This window comes from Cherax quadricarinatus, chromosome 38 (genome assembly GCF_038502225.1).
Source record: "Cherax quadricarinatus isolate ZL_2023a chromosome 38, ASM3850222v1, whole genome shotgun sequence".
Classification (NCBI taxonomy): Eukaryota; Metazoa; Arthropoda; class Malacostraca; order Decapoda; family Parastacidae; genus Cherax; species Cherax quadricarinatus.
The window spans coordinates 20,337,785-20,355,324 of NC_091329.1; the positions used below are offsets into that span (position 1 = coordinate 20,337,785).

Here is a 17,540-nt window from a genome sequence, read left to right on the forward strand (position 1 = left end):
GTCTTCATAGTTGCCTTTCCTTCTGTTTCCGAGAAATCCCTTTGCCACTAACTTCAATGCTTCCCAAGTAGCTTTCTCCTCCCCATGAATATCTGATTCAAAGTCACCATCTTTAAGAAGCTATTGAATCTGAAGACCATTTGAAGACTCCCCCTCTTATCTTAGCGTCGCTCAGTGAGGGGAATTTTTATGTTAAATATTTGAATCCCTGACTGAATTTGTCCATAGTTTTGAAAAAGTTTTTCCTGAGCCTGTTTTATGTGTAGTGGTGGTAGCAAAATTTTGTGTGGTTCAATGAGAGGTGGATGTTGAACATTTTTCATCCCAGGCTCCAGTGATTGACGAGGTGGCCAGTCTCCTGATTTAGTGGGAACCTCTTGCAAGGCTGTCCCATTCACATGGAAAGCAGCAGTACTTGGTGTATCTGCCCTGTTTGGCTAAGAAAGTTGCCTACCTTTTACCTCAAAATATAAACTTGGACAGCACAACCACCACCTATGGCTGCTGGAACAATAATGAAGGGCAGTGAGACTGAATGTGTGGAAAGAAATACTGCTGTTGGAACCTGTTGTGACACATAGGTGTATATTGAAAAGTAGAGCTAACAAACCATTTTAACAATGATATTCATTATCAGTGACCTAAAATTAGTTGGAAATTGCTGCTCTGGTCTCAGAACCAACGGCTTTTCTATAAGTCAAGAGGTCCTGTTTTAGAAGTGGACGCAAGCATGTCTTGCTTGCTTCTAGACAGTAATAATAATCTGAAGTGTCTGAAGTGCTGTAGTTAGGAACAGTAGCCGACCAGAAGAGGCTCTTAAATGTTTGCATGGAAACCCAAATCAGGAATGATTTAAAACGATTAATTAACAAAAGGACACTTGCCCTTTCCAAAAGGTGCATGAACTTTCCTCTGGTTCACCAGTGTTGAGCATTTTAAACCAAGTTGCCTAAATGCTGGTGAGGGGGCTCTTATGACCCTTAAAGGTGTAGCACCTCCCTCATTACAAAGAAATAAATAGTACCATTGCTTTCCTTTTTCCTCCAGTTACTTATACCCTGGAGGAAAAAGGAAAGCAATGTACTTTCCCTGTTAGATGCATAATTAACTATGCTGCTGCCTGTTCAGTACCTAGTATGGTTTCTATTCACCTGTAAGGGGAGCCTGTCTTTGTAACTGGATGAAGATAAAGAGCATTCAGCATTACCCATGCAGTATTGCACTGGTGTATTCTGAATGAATCGAGACCAGGCAACATATTTTGGCCTAAATGTTTGTTCATTGTTTTTTCCTTTATATGTTAATTTGACCTTAATAGTGGCTCCCTATACAAAATCCGTTGATAGTAACTCTAGGGAACTACGTTAATGCCAATGAAGAGGCTCTTGATCCAAGGAACTGGACTTTTCCTCCACTTCATTGGATTGAACCTGAATGCCTCATTTACCATATCCTTTTCAGTTTGGTGCTTATCCTTGAGTATATTAATGCCTAGAGGAGACTTAGGCACTATAGATCAGCACTAGAGGCTAAGGAGTGGAAACTCAACCCAGTGAAACCATGTCAATGAGAAATTGAAACTACAGAGGCCCAAAGAACCTTGGAATGTGAAATTGAACTGTCAAATGCTGTGTAAATTTTACTTTAAGTACAGTATGCTACTTCCAGATTTCAGTTTTTTACCATAGCACATATTCTTTTTTTTTTCTGGAAAGGTGCTCTGGGTCATTCCTTTGATGGAACCTAATTTCCTATAATTCAAGATGATGTATGACCCTTTGAGTTTAGTGCTCCAACTAGGAATCTAATAAAGCTGCCATGATGCTGGTGAGGGGCACTTAACCCTTAAACCATCCAAACAGATCTATGCTCACATGTGTATTGCTCCAAAAGTAAATTACATTTTTTTACATATTTTCAAATATAACAAAAAAATAACGTAGATCAGTTTTTTTACATGGTTTCAAATGTAAAAAAAAAAAAAAATTACATTTTTTTACATTCAAATGTTGAAAAAACTTAGATCTACGTTTGGACAGTTTAAGGGTTAAGTGGGATTATCCTTTCCCTCGAATCAAATCTGTTTGACTACCATTCCCTATGCACATTGACCGATAGTGTACAGAGCTTTTCCCATTACAGCCTCTCCTCACTTAACGATGTACTCGTTTACCGAGGACTGACATACAATGGGCTCTCTGACCAGTATGCATACCTAAATAATGTATATTAGAGTTGATTTCCTCAATTCTTTTTTTTACATTATACTGCTGTATAAACATTTAAAAATATATCAGAAATGTCATAGATGGTGCAAAGATGACATTTAAACAATGTCAAAGATGGTTGGCATAAACCCACTACCATTATTGTACGCTCCTCACTCTGCAACAAAATTCGTTTATCGATTTGGTCTTAGGAACGGAACTCCGTCGTTAAATGAGGAGAGGCTGTTTAATACTTTAACACGATAAAACTTATGATGTTTCAGTCCGAAACCTCATAAGTTACATTCTCCTATGTGCAGGTTGTGTTTATCAAGGTATTGTGATTTTTCAGTTATAATTTAATAAAAATGTTAAACCCGTACACCACTGAGGAACGAGAGGCACTCAGGTTTGATAGTGATCGCACACCCTTACTCAGCTCTGTACAACCCATATGGGTTCAGTGCATAAAATTAAAGTAGGATAAAGTTTATTGGTGTTTATTCAATGCCAGTAAGGGGGCCTCGTGTTCCAAGAAATAGGACGATCTCCCATGGATCGAACCTTCCCTCAAATATGGGTCCTTGATTCATGGAACTGGACCTAACATCCCCTTCCTTGGATCAAAGCTGATTGCCTCCCATCATAGGCAACATAAATTTACCGTACAGGTCATTAGTTATCTCCAGGTTGTTTACTGGTCCTCATTCCTTTCAGGGGATTATTATTATTATAATCAAAAAGAATCCTTTCAGGGGAGGCGGTGCTTTGATGTAGGTTGCTGTATGACCATACCCCCGGCCGGGATTGAACCCGCGGTCAGAGTCTCAAAACTCAGCCCGTCGCGTTAGCCACTAGACCAGTCTTGCTGTATGACCCTAGTAGGTTTATCACTGTTTTGTTTATAATAATTTGATGCTGGTGACAGGCTCATGATCAAAGGAATATGAGCTAGCTTCTCTCCCCTTCCTGAAATCAAACATGATTTCTTCAGATTCCTCAGGTGGTGTATGACCACTGGGGATATAAAAAAAAAAAAAAAAAAAAAAGTTAAGAGTGGTCTTGCCCATCTGTTGGGTTTGAATGTGTTTTGTTTGATTGGAGTACAGGAATGATCATCAGGCCCTAGCACTTTTTTTTTTCTCTCTCTCAACAAGTTGGCCGTCTCCCACCGAGGCAGGGCGACCCAAAAAAGAAAGAAAATCCCCAAAAAGAAAACTTTCATCATCATTCAACACTTTCACCACACTCACACATTATCACTGTTTTTGCAGAGGTGCTCAGAATACAACAGTTTAGAAGCATACACATATAAAGATACACAACATATCCCTCCAAACTGCCAATATCCCAAACCCCTCCTTTTAAAGTGCAGGCATTGTACTTCCCATTTCCAGGACTCCAGTCCAACTTTATGAAAATAACCGGTTTCCCTGAATCCCTTCACTAAATGTTACCCTGCTCACACTCCAACACAACCATTCTCCATAAAAATTAATCCCACAAAAGTAAATCACCTTAGAGAGGCAGTCTTGCACAAATTGTCTCATTACAGAGGCAAGTCTTGGAGAAATAAGTTCTATGGAGATGGTGGTCTTAATGAAATATGGTTTAAAAACAGTAACTGTTGTAAAACACTGTATAAAAAGCATATCTCAAAACTTAAGTGGCCATTGTGTTTTTGCTCTGCATACAACCCTTAAATTGAAAAGTAGGTGTAGGATTTAGTTCATTAAGCAAGTACACCCCTCAAGGAAGGTTCCTTGATGCTGGTGAGGGGCTCTTGATTTAGGGAATTGGATCTGTGCTCCAGTTCCCCGAATTAAGCCTGAATGCCTTCCACATCCCCCCCCCCAGGCGCTGTATAATCCTCCGGGTTTAGCGCTTCCCCCTTGATTATAATAATAATAATCTTGATCTAGGGAATTGGATCTATGCTCCAGTTTCCCAGAATTAAATCTGAATACCTTCCACATCCCCCCCACAGGTGCTGTATAATCCTACTGGTTTAGCACTTCCCCTTTGATTATAATAATATGCAAGTATAGTTATGAATGTCAGTACTGTGCACATAGATATAGATTTAAGAGTTGAAGAAACTATAATTAGGACATTCTTATTGCTGTATAGCCCTTGTGGCTTAGTGCTTCTTTTTGATAATAATAATAATAGGACATTCTTAATTTCCTATTAAGTATGGGATTAAGGAATCCCATCACCTCCAGGAACCTAACCTACAAATTATGGGGATCAGTTGTACTATGCAGTCCCGAACTGAACCAATGCTTTTAATTCCTCGAATCAAGTCTGAAAACCTTCCATTCCCCGAGACACTGTATGACCCCTGTGGGTTTAGTGCTCCCCATGAATGTAATACTGTATATGTAAGTAAAGTATTTCTTTGTAAAGGTTACACCCCTCAAGGAAGGTTCCTTGATGTTCATGAGGGGCTCTTGATTTAGGGAATTGGATGTGTGCTCCAGTTCCCTGAATTAAGCCTGAATGCCTTTCACATCCCCCCCCCCAGGTGCTGTATAATCCTCCGGGTTTAGTGCTTCCCCCTTGATTATAATAATAATAATGTAAAGGTTACATTGTGTAATTACAATTTTGATTTGCTAAGTACAAAGATAGCCACTATCATGCCGAGGCATTTTGGGCAAACTAATCCTAACACATAGTAACTAATTAAAACTAGATAAGATAATAGTACACAGTAACTAGTATACTTAAAACTAGACAAGTAATAGTGGTTAGCTGTTTTACAATCTTATTTAAATTTAATACAATATTATTTAAACTTAGTACAAGTGAGTAGGGTTCGGTATTTATTATTATAATCAAAAAGAAGCGCTAAGCCACAAGGGCTATACAGCATAGGGTTCGGTAAAATAAGCTTGAAATTGCACACAAAATCTACCTTACAAGTAATGATGCAGGTGGTAATATTTTATGGAATGGCAGAATTAAAAGCCAGGTCACATGACAAGACTACTTAGCAGATGTTTTGGCAGATTTGGTTAATATTGAGAAATAAGATGATTTTATGGATTGGCAGAATTAAGAGCCTAGAGGTCACATAATAAAACTAGTTAGCAGATGTTTGATTTGTTAATACTGTGAGATAGGACTTTGCTAAAAAATCATCTTAAATTTATAAGCTGTCAGGGGATATGTGACCTGTTCCAGTAGTGTTCTAGATCGGGCCTTTTATGTGCATAGCGCTTCTGCTAGGTCATCGACAGCTTTGGTCGAGCAAGCAGCACATCAGAGGACACCAGCATAGTACAAGAAAATTTATCAATCAGCAAACAGTAGTAGTCTTAAAAGATTCTTGCACTGCACTGAGAGGACTCGCCTCGCACTGTCAGTACACTATCTCTTAATACGTCCTGCCCCATCTTTGACACAGACCCCCTCTTTGATTACAGTGGACCCCCGGTTAACGAACTTTTTTCATTCCAGTAGTATGTTCAGCTGCCAGTACTGACCGAATTTTTTCCCATAAGGAATATTGTGAAGTAGATTAGTCCATTTCAGACCCCCAAACATACACGTACAAACGCACTTACATAAATACACTTACATAATTGGTCGCATTTGGAGGTGATCGTTAAGCGGGGGTCCACTGTATTTGTCAGCGACTGCTTTATTACACCAACTTGGATTATATTTTCACTTTAGCACTCCTCACTACCTTTACAGACTTTACCTCATAAATGCTCCTAACCCTCAATGGTCTCTGATCTTTGCATATTTTATTTATAGCAAATACTACTGCCCTGTAGTGCTGCATGATCCTTGTGGGTTTAGCACTTCTTTTTGATTGTAATAATATATCTTAACCGATTTTCCTATCAGAGAACAACACATGATTCATTTCCGATGTCCCTGTCCCACCAACATTCACTTTGACCTCACTGAGTCCCCACCATTTCTGTAGACACTTTTTTTTTTTTAACAAACTAACATATTGGACCACCTACAGCAAATAAATTAAATGCCTTCTTTCCAGTTATTGGAACAAAACTAACCAGCAAAATTACAATCTCCTGCCCAAGTCAGAGATTATCACATCACTGATAACCATCCAAGCTTAATGTACCTATCCCTGATCACTTCAGCAAAGGTTTCCACTATAACTGTCACTGAAATAAGGACTTTTTTGAAAGTGAGGAAATGCTATTGCCATTTTCAATTTTGAGATACTTTTAAGGTTTTAAGTGTCCTCGACCTTAAGCTATATGGAAGAGTATTATTGTCATCTATGATATAACAGGAATGGTATGTGAAGACAGACAAATTGGAACAAATAATACACTTAAATGCAATATGGAAAATTTATATTTATAAAATAGCAACGCTGCACTTGGTTTATAAGCTTTTTCGCGTCAATAAAGAATACCTGAAGTGCAGAGCCTATAGAACACATGAAGCAGAGTTCATATACTGGGTCACCAGTTTCATCTATATACATGTACATGTATATGCAATTCGAATATTCGTTGCTAAACTACAGCTGCAGAAGAGGAGATAAGCTTTAATTAACCCTTAAAATATACTAAAGCTCTTAGAGAATTTGTGTCGGGTGCACCCTTAGGGAACCAGTAAGTGTGAGATTAGCATGTGTCAAAGTTTCTGGAGGTGAGTGAGTCTTGAGTGCCTCACGGGAGTCTTGCACCTTTTTCTCCAGGCTCACAGAGAGATTCTTCCGACCCAAGTCCACATCCACTGTGCGCAGGTGGCGCTGTAGAGCATGCAATGCGTCCCTGAGAGTATGGAAGAAAAAATACTATAATATAATCCAATTTTATGTCTAAGAAAGGGCATACACAACCCTGGAGATTCCCATTACTAGACTGTACCTGTAAGCCATATACATGTATGTCTGCAACGTAATTTTTATTCAACTACCTCACCGAAGGTAGAACAACCTGCCCACTATGATCGATTACCAGTGCTCATAGAAAGTAGACAAACAAATTTCTCCATACTTTAAGCCTCCTAGACTCAGAAATATCAACAAAACAAACTTATAATTAGGTATTCCTGGAGGAGACCTGTAAGTGGGTGCCTGATTGCTCTTTTCTTCCTCCAGTGTCTCGTTTTTATTTCACTCATATCATGAGAATGCCTCATCCAATCAGCTTTAAATTTTCAACAATGTACAGCAACTAGGGGCCAGATTTTTAGAATCACTTAGTATGTGCAAGTGCTCTATATAGGACCAAAAGTTGTTAAACCCATTCATTCCCAGCATCCTGGAATGGATCTGACAACTTCCAAAATCCTCAGTGGAGGAGCTTCAAATGTTCAAGAAAAGATGCTTCCAAATTTGGTGGTGGAAAGTGAATTTCAAGTATGGCCACTCAAGAACAGATATTAGAGCCAACAAATAAAACCCCCCTAAACTCCATCAATATAACATTTGTCTGTGAACATACAGGATCTGAAGCCGTCAACAAACAACAAAATTCCTTACATCAAGGAACTGCTCACGGAGTCAAATGCAATGTTTGGAGCATTCACAGAGACCCCACATAAAGGATCATTTTGACAATGATATATGAATCCCAGGTTATAACCTATTCAGATGCGACAGACTAAACAGGCAACAAGGGGGAGTTGGCCTGTACGTCACGAGTCACTCATTTGCTCAGTACTACTAAATACCTCATGTGATGTAGTTGAAGTTTTGGTGGTAAAGATTGAAAACCAAAACCGTCATTGTGGTTGGAATCAAGCCTCCAGATGCAACTTCCCAGCAATTCCAGCAGCAGCTTTTGAAAACTGATCACTGTCTGGATAATCAACCAACTCCTGGCCCAAACTTCTTGCTACTGGGAGATTTCAACTTGAGACACCTAAAATGGAGGAGTGTAGCAAATAATATTTTAGCAGATATCACTCTAGGAGGCAGCTCAGATGAAAATTCACACACACACACAATCTATTAAATCTCTGCTCCAAATTCACCTTAAACAAGCAAATATTAGAGCCTACAAGACTAGAAAATACATTGGACCTCATCCTCACTAACAACGACGATCTGATATGTAATAATATAACCGTCTCAAAGACAATACACTCAGATCACAACATAATAGAGGTACTACGGACATGAATGCACAGGGCTCCTGACTAGCAAAAATGTGATCAGTCATGAGGGTTTCTTCACTAAATTCAATTTCAATAACAAAAACATACAATGGGAACAAGTCAACCATGTCCTAAATGAAACAAGCTGGGAAGATATCCTAAACAACATGGATCCAAACCGTTGCCTAGAAAAAATAAACTCTTTGGTTCCTAAGATCTGCTCAAGGCACATTCCATTAAGAAAGAGAAAGAGAAGATGTAAACTAGAAAGAGAGACACGCTCCCTATGCAGATGAAGGCAAAGACATGCTCCCTATGCAGACGAAGGCGAAGACATGCTCCCTATGCAGACGAAGGCGAAGACATGCTCCCTATGCAGACGAAGGCGAAGAGTCAGAGCTGCTGAGAGGGGCCAATATATCTGAAATACGAAAGGAGGCACTAGTTAATGAAATTGCAAATATCAAACTTAAGCTGAAGGAATCTTACAGGAGACAAGAATTGCAGGAAGAACTAAAATCCATAAAGGAAACTGAAAAAAAAAAAAAAAAAATACTTCTCTTATGTCAAATCTATGGGAAAAACAACATCCAGTATTGGGCCCCTGCTTAGGCAAGATGGGACATACACAGATGACAGCCAAGAAATGAGTGAGATACTAAAGTCCCAATACGACTCAGTGTTCAGCGAGCCACTACCCAGACTAAGGGTCGACAATCCAAATGAATTCTTTATGAACAAGACCCAAAATTTGGTCATCTCAAAAATCTCGGATATTATCCTAACACCACAAGACTTTGAAAAGGCAATAAATGACATGCCCATGCATTCTGCCCCAGGCCCAGACTCATAGAACTCTGTTTATCAAGAACTGCAAGAAGCCTGTCACGTGCCTTCAGCATTCTATGGAGAGGGAGCATGGACAAAGGTCATCCCACACTCACTAAAAACATAGCCCCACTCTACAAAGGTGGCTGTAAAGCAATTGCAAAGAACTATAGACCAATAGTACTAACATCCCATATCACAAAAATCTTTGAAAGGGTTCTAAGAAGCAAGACTGCCAACCACTCAGATACCCATCAGTTAAACAACCCAGGGCAAAACGGGTTTAGAGCAGGTCACGCCTGTCTGTCCCAGTTACTGGACCACTATGACAAGGCCCTGGATGCTGTACAGGATAAACAAAATACAGATGTAGTATACACAGACTTTGCAAAAGCTTTCGACAAGCGTGACCAAGGTGTAATAGCACACAAAATGCGTGATAGAGGAATGATAGGAAAGTTGGTAGATGGATCTATAACTTCCTGACAAATAAAACACAAAGAGTAATAGTAAAAGTAAAGTCTGAAGCAGCTACTGTGAAAAGCTCTGTTCCACAAAGCACAGTACTCTCTCCCATTCTATTCTTCGTCCTCATATTTGACAGAGATGTAAGCCATAGCTCCATATCTTCCTTTGCGGATGACACGGATTGCCATGACAGTGATCTCCATTGAAGACACCGCAAGACTCCAAGCGGACATCAACCAAATCTTCAAATGGGCCACTCGAAACAATATGAAGCTCGATGAAGAGAAATTTCAACTACTCAGATATGGAAAACTTGAAATTAAAACTGTATCAGGGTATCCGACAAATTCTAACCATACAATAGAGTGAAAAAGTAATGTGAAGGACCTGGGTGTGATGTCAGAGGATCTCGCCTTCAAAGACCACATCAATGTATCTATCACATCTGCTTGGAAAATGGTAGGATGGATGAGAACCTTCAAAACTAGGGACGCCAAGCCTATGACGATTCTCTTCAAATCGCTTTTTCTCTCTAGGCTGGTATACTACTGTACACTAACTGTCCCCTTCAAGGCAAGCAAAATTGCTGGCATGGAGAGTGAACAAAGAACTTTCACATAAGTACAATAAGGCACCTAAATGTACTGGGAACGGTTGAAGGCCCTTGATTTGTATTCCCTAGAATGCAGGCAAGAGATACATGATAATATACACTTGGAAAATTCTAGAGGGATTAGTACCAAACTTGCACACGAAAATCACTCCCTATGAAAGCAAAAGACTTGGCATGAGATGCAACATTCCCCCCAGTGAAAAGCAGGGGCGCCACGAGTATACTGAGAGACGACACAATAAGTGTCCAGGGCCCAAGACTGTTCAACTGCTTCCCAGCATACATAAGAGGGATTACCAATAGACCCCTGGCTGTCTTCAAGAAGGCACTGGACAGGCACCTAAAGTCAGTACCTGACCAGCCGGGCTGTGGTTCGTACGTCAGTTTGCGTGCGGCCAACAGTAACAGCCTGGTTTATCAGACCCTGATTCACCACGAGGCCTAATCTCAAACCGGGCCACGAGGGCATTAACCTCTGAAACCCTCTCCAGGTAAACTCCAGGTAATATTAGGACTGGCAGTCACATGATACCCATTATTGATACCTGCCTCACCTTTCTCTACTACTTAACACTACCCATTACTTTAGCTTACCGAGGAAGCCATTCAAGGTGAACCATTTCTTTTACTAAGCACAGTACAATGAACTGTACTTAAGTGCCATAACACACAGCTTGGTGTCATATCATTTGCAACCAGACTTACAATGCCTTGGCCAGTGTCTGACGCAGGAAGGTGCGGGTACGGGTGAGATGCTGGACCTGGGCTGTGAGACCATCCTGCGGGGCGTCCCTCACCAGGTCATGACGAACCCGCTCAGTCCTACCCTCTAGCCTTGTTTGTGCCACCTTCAGCGGCAGTGACGAGGCACGAAGCTGCTCCTCCAGGTCTGAAATCTGTGTGAGGAACATTTATTTATTTATTTATTTATTTATTTAAAAATTTGAGCACACATACAGAGGTACAAAAAATACAGATAAGAGCAGCATGCCAAAGCCACTTATACTATGCATAGCATTACGGGCTGGCTTAAAATTAACTTAAGATGAACTAAGCAATGATGACATCAGTGATAAAACTTTAATGTAAACAGATTACTATAAAGCACAAGTGAGTATTACAAAGACAGGTCATATGGTTGTATGCATTGTTGTACATTCAGTAGAATGGAGTATTCTGTTAGGTAGTGTATTTAAAAAATAATAAAGTTAGATTGGGTTTTAGGTTTAACATTTATGTGATATAATTGTGAGAAACATTTAAGATATACAATTTATAAGGTTCAGTTATTCAGTATTTATTTGGTTTTGGGTGAGTAAGTGATCTTTGAGAAGAGACTTGAATTTATAAACAGGTAGTGTTTCTTTTATATTTACAGGTAATGAGTTCCAGATTTTAGGGCCTTTTATGTGCATTGAGTTTTTGCATAGTGTGAGATGGACACGAGGAACATCAAAGAGTGATCTGTGCCTTGTGTTATGGTCATGTGTTCTGTTGAGGTTGGCAAGGAGATGTTTGAGGGGAGGGTTAATATCAGAGTTAAGTGTTCTATGTATGTAATAGGTGCAGTAATAAGTATGAATGTTTTGTATGGTGAGTAGGTTTAGTGTATTGAATATTGGTGGAGTGTGCTGCCTATAGTGAGAATTTGTTATCATTCTAACAAATATTTGTAGGAAAAAAAAAAAGACAAGACAGCTTACAAAAGACGCTGCTATTGAGAAAATGTTTCACTCGTAAGAGCTTTATAGTCATGACTTGATACAGCTTTATATAGATTAACTCCTCAAGGGAAAGGGGCACCTAGACACCGGTGAAGGGCTCTTGACCCAGTGAATTGAAGCTACCCTTTCCTGCCTGGGATTGAATCTGATTTCCTACAATTCCCCGGGTGCTGCATGATTTCTCATGGGTGTAGCACTCCCTCATGATTGTAATGAAATCTACAGAGAGAAGCTCTGAACAATAAAAGCCGGCTGTGCATTATGTCCTTTTTTTTTAACTGTTGCTGACGGTACGACATTTAGATCCACATCTGTAGCAGTTCTTCGAAGTCTGAAATCTGTTGTATGGCTGTATTGGGGCCATACAACATCTGGGGAAGATGTAATCAGGATTTATCAAGGTGGTTTCTTCGTCATGATACAACAGTGTCTCCTGTTCAGTGGTTAGACACCATTTGCCTACCGAAGCCAGGCTCCACACCCACCCACTGAGGAAGAGTCGTGTACACACCATGAGTTCCACCCTAGAGGTCATGACGCTGTCCAGACTGAACTATTTTTTTACACGTTAGAAAATTCTGATGAAGACTAAACTGGAGCACTACAGGAAGATCAGGATAATATTATAAATGGTTTAGAAAACCAACAGGTTGATGAATGAGACACTAATGCAACATTTGGGTATCTTTATGGTGGAAATGTTTCACAAACCAGTTGCTTCCTCATCCAATACAGAGAAGAATGATGGAAAATGAGGAGTTTTATGAAATCAGTTCCTCAGTCTGGGGCAGATCAATCTTGATAAAAGTATGAATCAACTTCAGGCTGAGGAACTGATTACCTCAAACTCCTCATTTTCCACCATTCTTCTCTGTATTGGACTGAGTAAGTCACTGGCTGGTGAAATGTTTCCACAATAAAGATACCTAAATGTTGCACATGTCTCATTCAAGGCCAGATTAAGGCATGGGCTTTAGAGGCTTCAGCCCAGGTGCCTCTGCCAGCTGGAGGGCCCCTAGAGATGTTCTCAACAACTTACAATTTACTGATGTTTTGGAGAAATTTGTTTCCAAGAAATTACGCAAAGCAAATGTTTGAATTTTGACTGTAGTTAGCCTTGTAAAAAATAAATTTAATATTTCTTTAACTTTTTTCCTTTTGAAAATATTACTGGGGGCTCCTCACAGCACTTGTAGCCTAGGACTCTACAAAATCTTAATCCGGCTCTGGTCTCATTTATCAAGATCTGAATAGATTGATGTAATGGTCAGAGAAGCGGCAGATACAGTTTAATGTAGACAAATGTAGGGTTCTAACCATGGGAAAAGAGAATAATCATGACACTCAAACTAAATAATGCAGACCTTAACCATTCTAAATTCAAAAAAGATTTAGGAGTTCTAGTTAGCAGAAATATAAAGCCAAGACAACAGTGAATAAAAGAGTTCACAATAAAACTAATAGAACTCTTGGCCTAATATTAATAAGTATAAACATAATAGGAGCCCTCAGGTTATACTTCAACTTCATGTGGTAAGGTCTGAGTTAGATTAATGTTGCACAGTTCTGGTCTCCACATTACAGAATGAAAATAAATGCACTGGAAAATGTACATTGAAGGATACTGAAGTTGATCCTATGTATCAGAAATCTGTCCTACCAGGACAGACTAAGGGCACTGAAATTCAGTGACTGAATCTACACTCTGGAAAGACGTAGAATTAAAGGGAATATGATTAAGGATGCAAATCGAAAACTGGAATAAATAAAGCAATATAAAAATATGAGCTGAAAATATCTAACCAAGACAGGACTAGCGACAATGGGTTCAAAATGAGAAAATTTAGATTTGGAAAAGATATAGGAAAGCATTGGTTTAGCAAGAGTTGTGGATGAGTGGAACAAATTCTCTAGCAGAATCACTGAATAGGTTGGACATACATGTATGTGAGAGAGAGAGAGAGAGAGAGAGAGAGAGAGAGAGAGAGAGAGAGAGAGAGAGAGAGAGAGAGAGAGAGAGAGAGAGAGAGAGAGAGAGAGAGAGAGAAAGAGAAAGAGAAAGAGAGAGAGAAAGAGAAAGAGAAAGAGAGAGAGAGAGAGAGAGAGAGAAAGAGATAGAGAAAGAGAAAGAGAAAGAGAGAGAGAGAGAGAAAGAGAAAGAGAGAGAGAGAGAGAAAGAGAGAAAGAGAGAAAGAGAGAAAGAAAGAGAAAGAGAGAGAGACAGAGACAGAGAGAAAGAGAGAGAGAAAGAGAGAGAAAGAGAGAGAGAAAGAGAGAAAGAGAGAAAGAGAGAAAGAGAGAGAGAGAGAAAGAGAAAGAAAGAGAGAGAAAGCAAGTTGCTCAGCTGATGGTGACACTATTGACAAAGACTGGAAGTCCCACACTGAGCTTAACTCAGGGGTAAACATCTGGTGGAATTCTGTCATCGCTAAGGTCCCACAGACTGACAGAGTTCAAAACACTACCTTTGGGAATTCTAACACAATTCCTCTGACCACCACAGAGGGAACAAATCCTCTTCCCAGCAACGTGGGAAGCCTTGGATCTGTTAATTCTCCTACACCTGACATCTCTGCTTCAGCCACTGCCAGTCTACTTGACAGTGCACATACCATCCCTGATCCTACACCTGTCAGCACACCTGCCGATACTATTCTAGAATCTGGTAGTAGTGCTTCGACAACAAGCTCTGAGCCAGGAGTTTCTCCACCAGAGAGCGGTGCAGTTAGTGATCAGGGGAACTATCACTGCACCTGATCACCTGCTACGCGGATACGAACAGCAGGGACACATCTGTCAGAACTGGTAGAGGGCGGGGTAGAGGGCGTGGAGGGGAGGCGTGGTGGAGGAAGACATCTACAGCCGCTCACCCTCCACTAACACAGTTCCAGCGGCAGAATCCGAGGACAAATCTACGAAACACAGGAGGTACAACAAATCCTAGTCCACCCTCCCAGGCACCTAGGCTGTGCTCGCTGTCACCGGAAGGGGCACTCTGCCAACAACTGCCTGCGAGATACCAGGTGTAACTACTGCTACAAGAAAGGACATAAGGAGGACCAGTGTCGGAAGAAAAAGGAACTTGACAGACAGGGCCACCTGTTTAGAGACCTGTTCTCAGAACAAACCAGCAGGATCTCTGAATTGGTAAACACTCTCACACGTCACCCACTTAGCTACTCCTATCCCAGCCCATCAGGTGGGATTGGGCCTTACTACAAGACCACAGACCTACATCCCTGCAGCTGCCTCAGTACCCTACCTCTCTCAAGGGCAGGCACCTTACATTCCCTACACACCCACCACCTCAAGCTGACCACTTCATCATGAGGAGGCCAGTCTATCAGCATCCTGTCGGCCAACATTAGAGGTTTCATTACTAATGTTGGAGAGCTCACACATAGCTTTGTGAACACTCACGTCCCGACATGATAGCTGTTGTTGAAACATTTTTGGATGACAGGACTCCAGAAAATTTTGCAAGAATTGCTGGCTACACCTCATGGATGAGAAGAGACAGGCAAGGGCAAGGAGGTGGTGTTGCTGTGTCTTCTCTAAAAGTGTTCATGCCCAGCACATAGATGTTGCCACCCCTACACATCTTGAAATGATGTTCTTCAAGCTCTGTATAAACACTAGTACCTCTGTACTAGCATGTGCAATGTACAGACCTCAGTGGCAACATGCAGACCCTATCAACTTCCTAATGGAAAATATTGACTCCCTTCTGCTACAACACAACTGTCAACATATTATAATTGTTGGTGACCTCAACCAGCACCTTATACAGAGGGACTTTGATGACCTTCTTGCAGTGTTTGACATGAGAAACTTTGTTGATTTCCCTACTCATATCTCTGGCTCCTCCCTTGACCCAGTAGTGAGTGATCTGGCAGAAGGCATAGTCACTTGTCAACCCCTCGGCTACGTTGGATCGTCCTGACCACAAGGCTGTTTTTACCACACTTAAGATCCCAACAGAACGAGGTGAGGAGTCCACACGCACAACCTGGCTATGGGAAAGAGGTAATTGGCCAGCCCTTTGCTCTGAGCTCGCCACCACCGACTGGAATGCTCTTCTCCAGGGGATGTTGACAACCAAGTGAAAGCCTTCACTGGACACATCCTTAATCTGCAACAAGAACACATTCCTCACCGGCAATATGTGACAAAGCCTACAGATCAGCCTTGGTTTGGCTTTCGTTGTAGAGAGGCTGCTACTGCTAAGTACAAAGCATGGCGAAGGTATAAGAGACATCCTACCACCTATAACAGGAACTTGCACATGCAAGCCTGTAGGCATATGGGTGATGTTCAAAAGTGGGCCATTACTAAATGGGAGGTGGACACTAAAAGAAAGTTAGCATCAGGTAGGGTAGGCTCCAAAACCTGGTGGTCCCTGGTCAAGGACAGACAAGGTTATCTGCCTGATGAACTTATTCCACCTCTAAATCGACAGGATGGGACCACCTCTACTAGTAGTCAAGAGAAGGCGGACCTCTTTGCTGAACACTTTGCTACCAAAATGCAAGTTCCTGATCCAGCAAGGGACCCTCCTTGGCTAGCTGCAAGAACTGTGTCAAAACTGTCAGTGGTGACAATAAGGCAGGAGGAGGTGCATTTCCTTCTTAAATCACTTGACCAAGAAAAGGCTGTGGGCCCAGACAAGTTGAGCCCAAGATTGTTGAGAAGATGTGCAGACCAGCTAGCAGCACCTCTAACTCGCATCTTTCAGCACTGCCTAGTACAGTGTAAATGGCCCTCTCCATGGAAAGAGGCAAATGTAGTCCCTGTTCACAAAAAGAAGAGCAGAGCAGAAATCAGCAACTACAGACCAGTGTCACCTCCTGTCAATCACTGGTAAGATCCTTGAGACAATAATCTCAAGACAAATGACAGATTTTTTTTGACTACCACTCACTACTTTGTGATCGTCAATATGGCTTCAGGAAAGGTTACTCTGCTGCTGATCTGTTGTTAAACCTCTCCACTAAGTGGCACCAGTCACTGGATGAATCCAAAGTCAGCTGTGTGGTAGCACTGGACATTGCTGGCGCTTTCGACCCAGTGTGGCACCAGGGCCTCTTAGCAAAACTTCAAGCACTGGGAATTGCAGGCTCTACGCTATGTCTCCTCAGTGATTACCTTCATGGTAGATCTCTAAGTGTAGTCCTCAATGGAGCGGAATCAGCAAGGCATCCTATTGGGGCAAGCAAGCGTTCCCACAAGGAAGTGTGCTGGGTCCACTGTTATGGAATGTCTACTTCAACGACCTTCTTCATCTCATCCCAGAATCACATGCATATGCAGGACGACTGTACACTGACATTCACTTATCCAAGAGAAGAAATGCCAGCTGCTCTAAGCTACATCAATCACCAGCTGAGAGCTATCAGCTTGGGGAAATAGATGGCAAGTAACATTTGCACCTGAAAAAAGCGCAAATGATGTTAGTCTCTAGGCACCATGATGGTAATGCTGGCGCAGTAGTAAGGATGAATGGGACGATGTTGGCACCTGGAGAAGAAGTTGATATCCTTGGGGGTGAAAAAATTTGACTCCAAACTAACCATGAAGAACCATGTTGTAAATCTTGCAAAC

At 41.2% G+C, this 17,540-nt stretch overlaps 1 protein-coding gene across 4 annotated transcripts in view; it reads right to left on the reverse strand.

Annotated features, from left to right (window-relative positions):
• Positions 1 to 4,931: 4,931 nt before the first annotated feature.
• Positions 4,932 to 17,540, reverse strand: part of LOC128693037 (tektin-2) — a 63,990-nt gene continuing 51,381 nt past the window's right edge. Inside the window, exons 9-11 of one of the 4 annotated variants that reach the window (XR_011392897.1) lie at positions 10,921 to 11,111; positions 7,881 to 8,727; positions 6,843 to 6,976 (exon numbers count right to left, since the gene is read on the reverse strand). Coding sequence is in view for 2 of the 4 variants with exons in the window: in XM_053782526.2 (XP_053638501.2) it covers positions 6,778 to 6,976; positions 10,921 to 11,111 (390 nt within the window). In the remaining 2 variants the exon portion in view is untranslated. Of the gene's footprint in view, positions 8,728 to 10,920; positions 11,112 to 17,540 lie in introns of all 4 variants that reach the window. The other 3 variants (XM_053782526.2, XR_011392896.1, XM_070092148.1) reach the window with 3 other exon arrangements.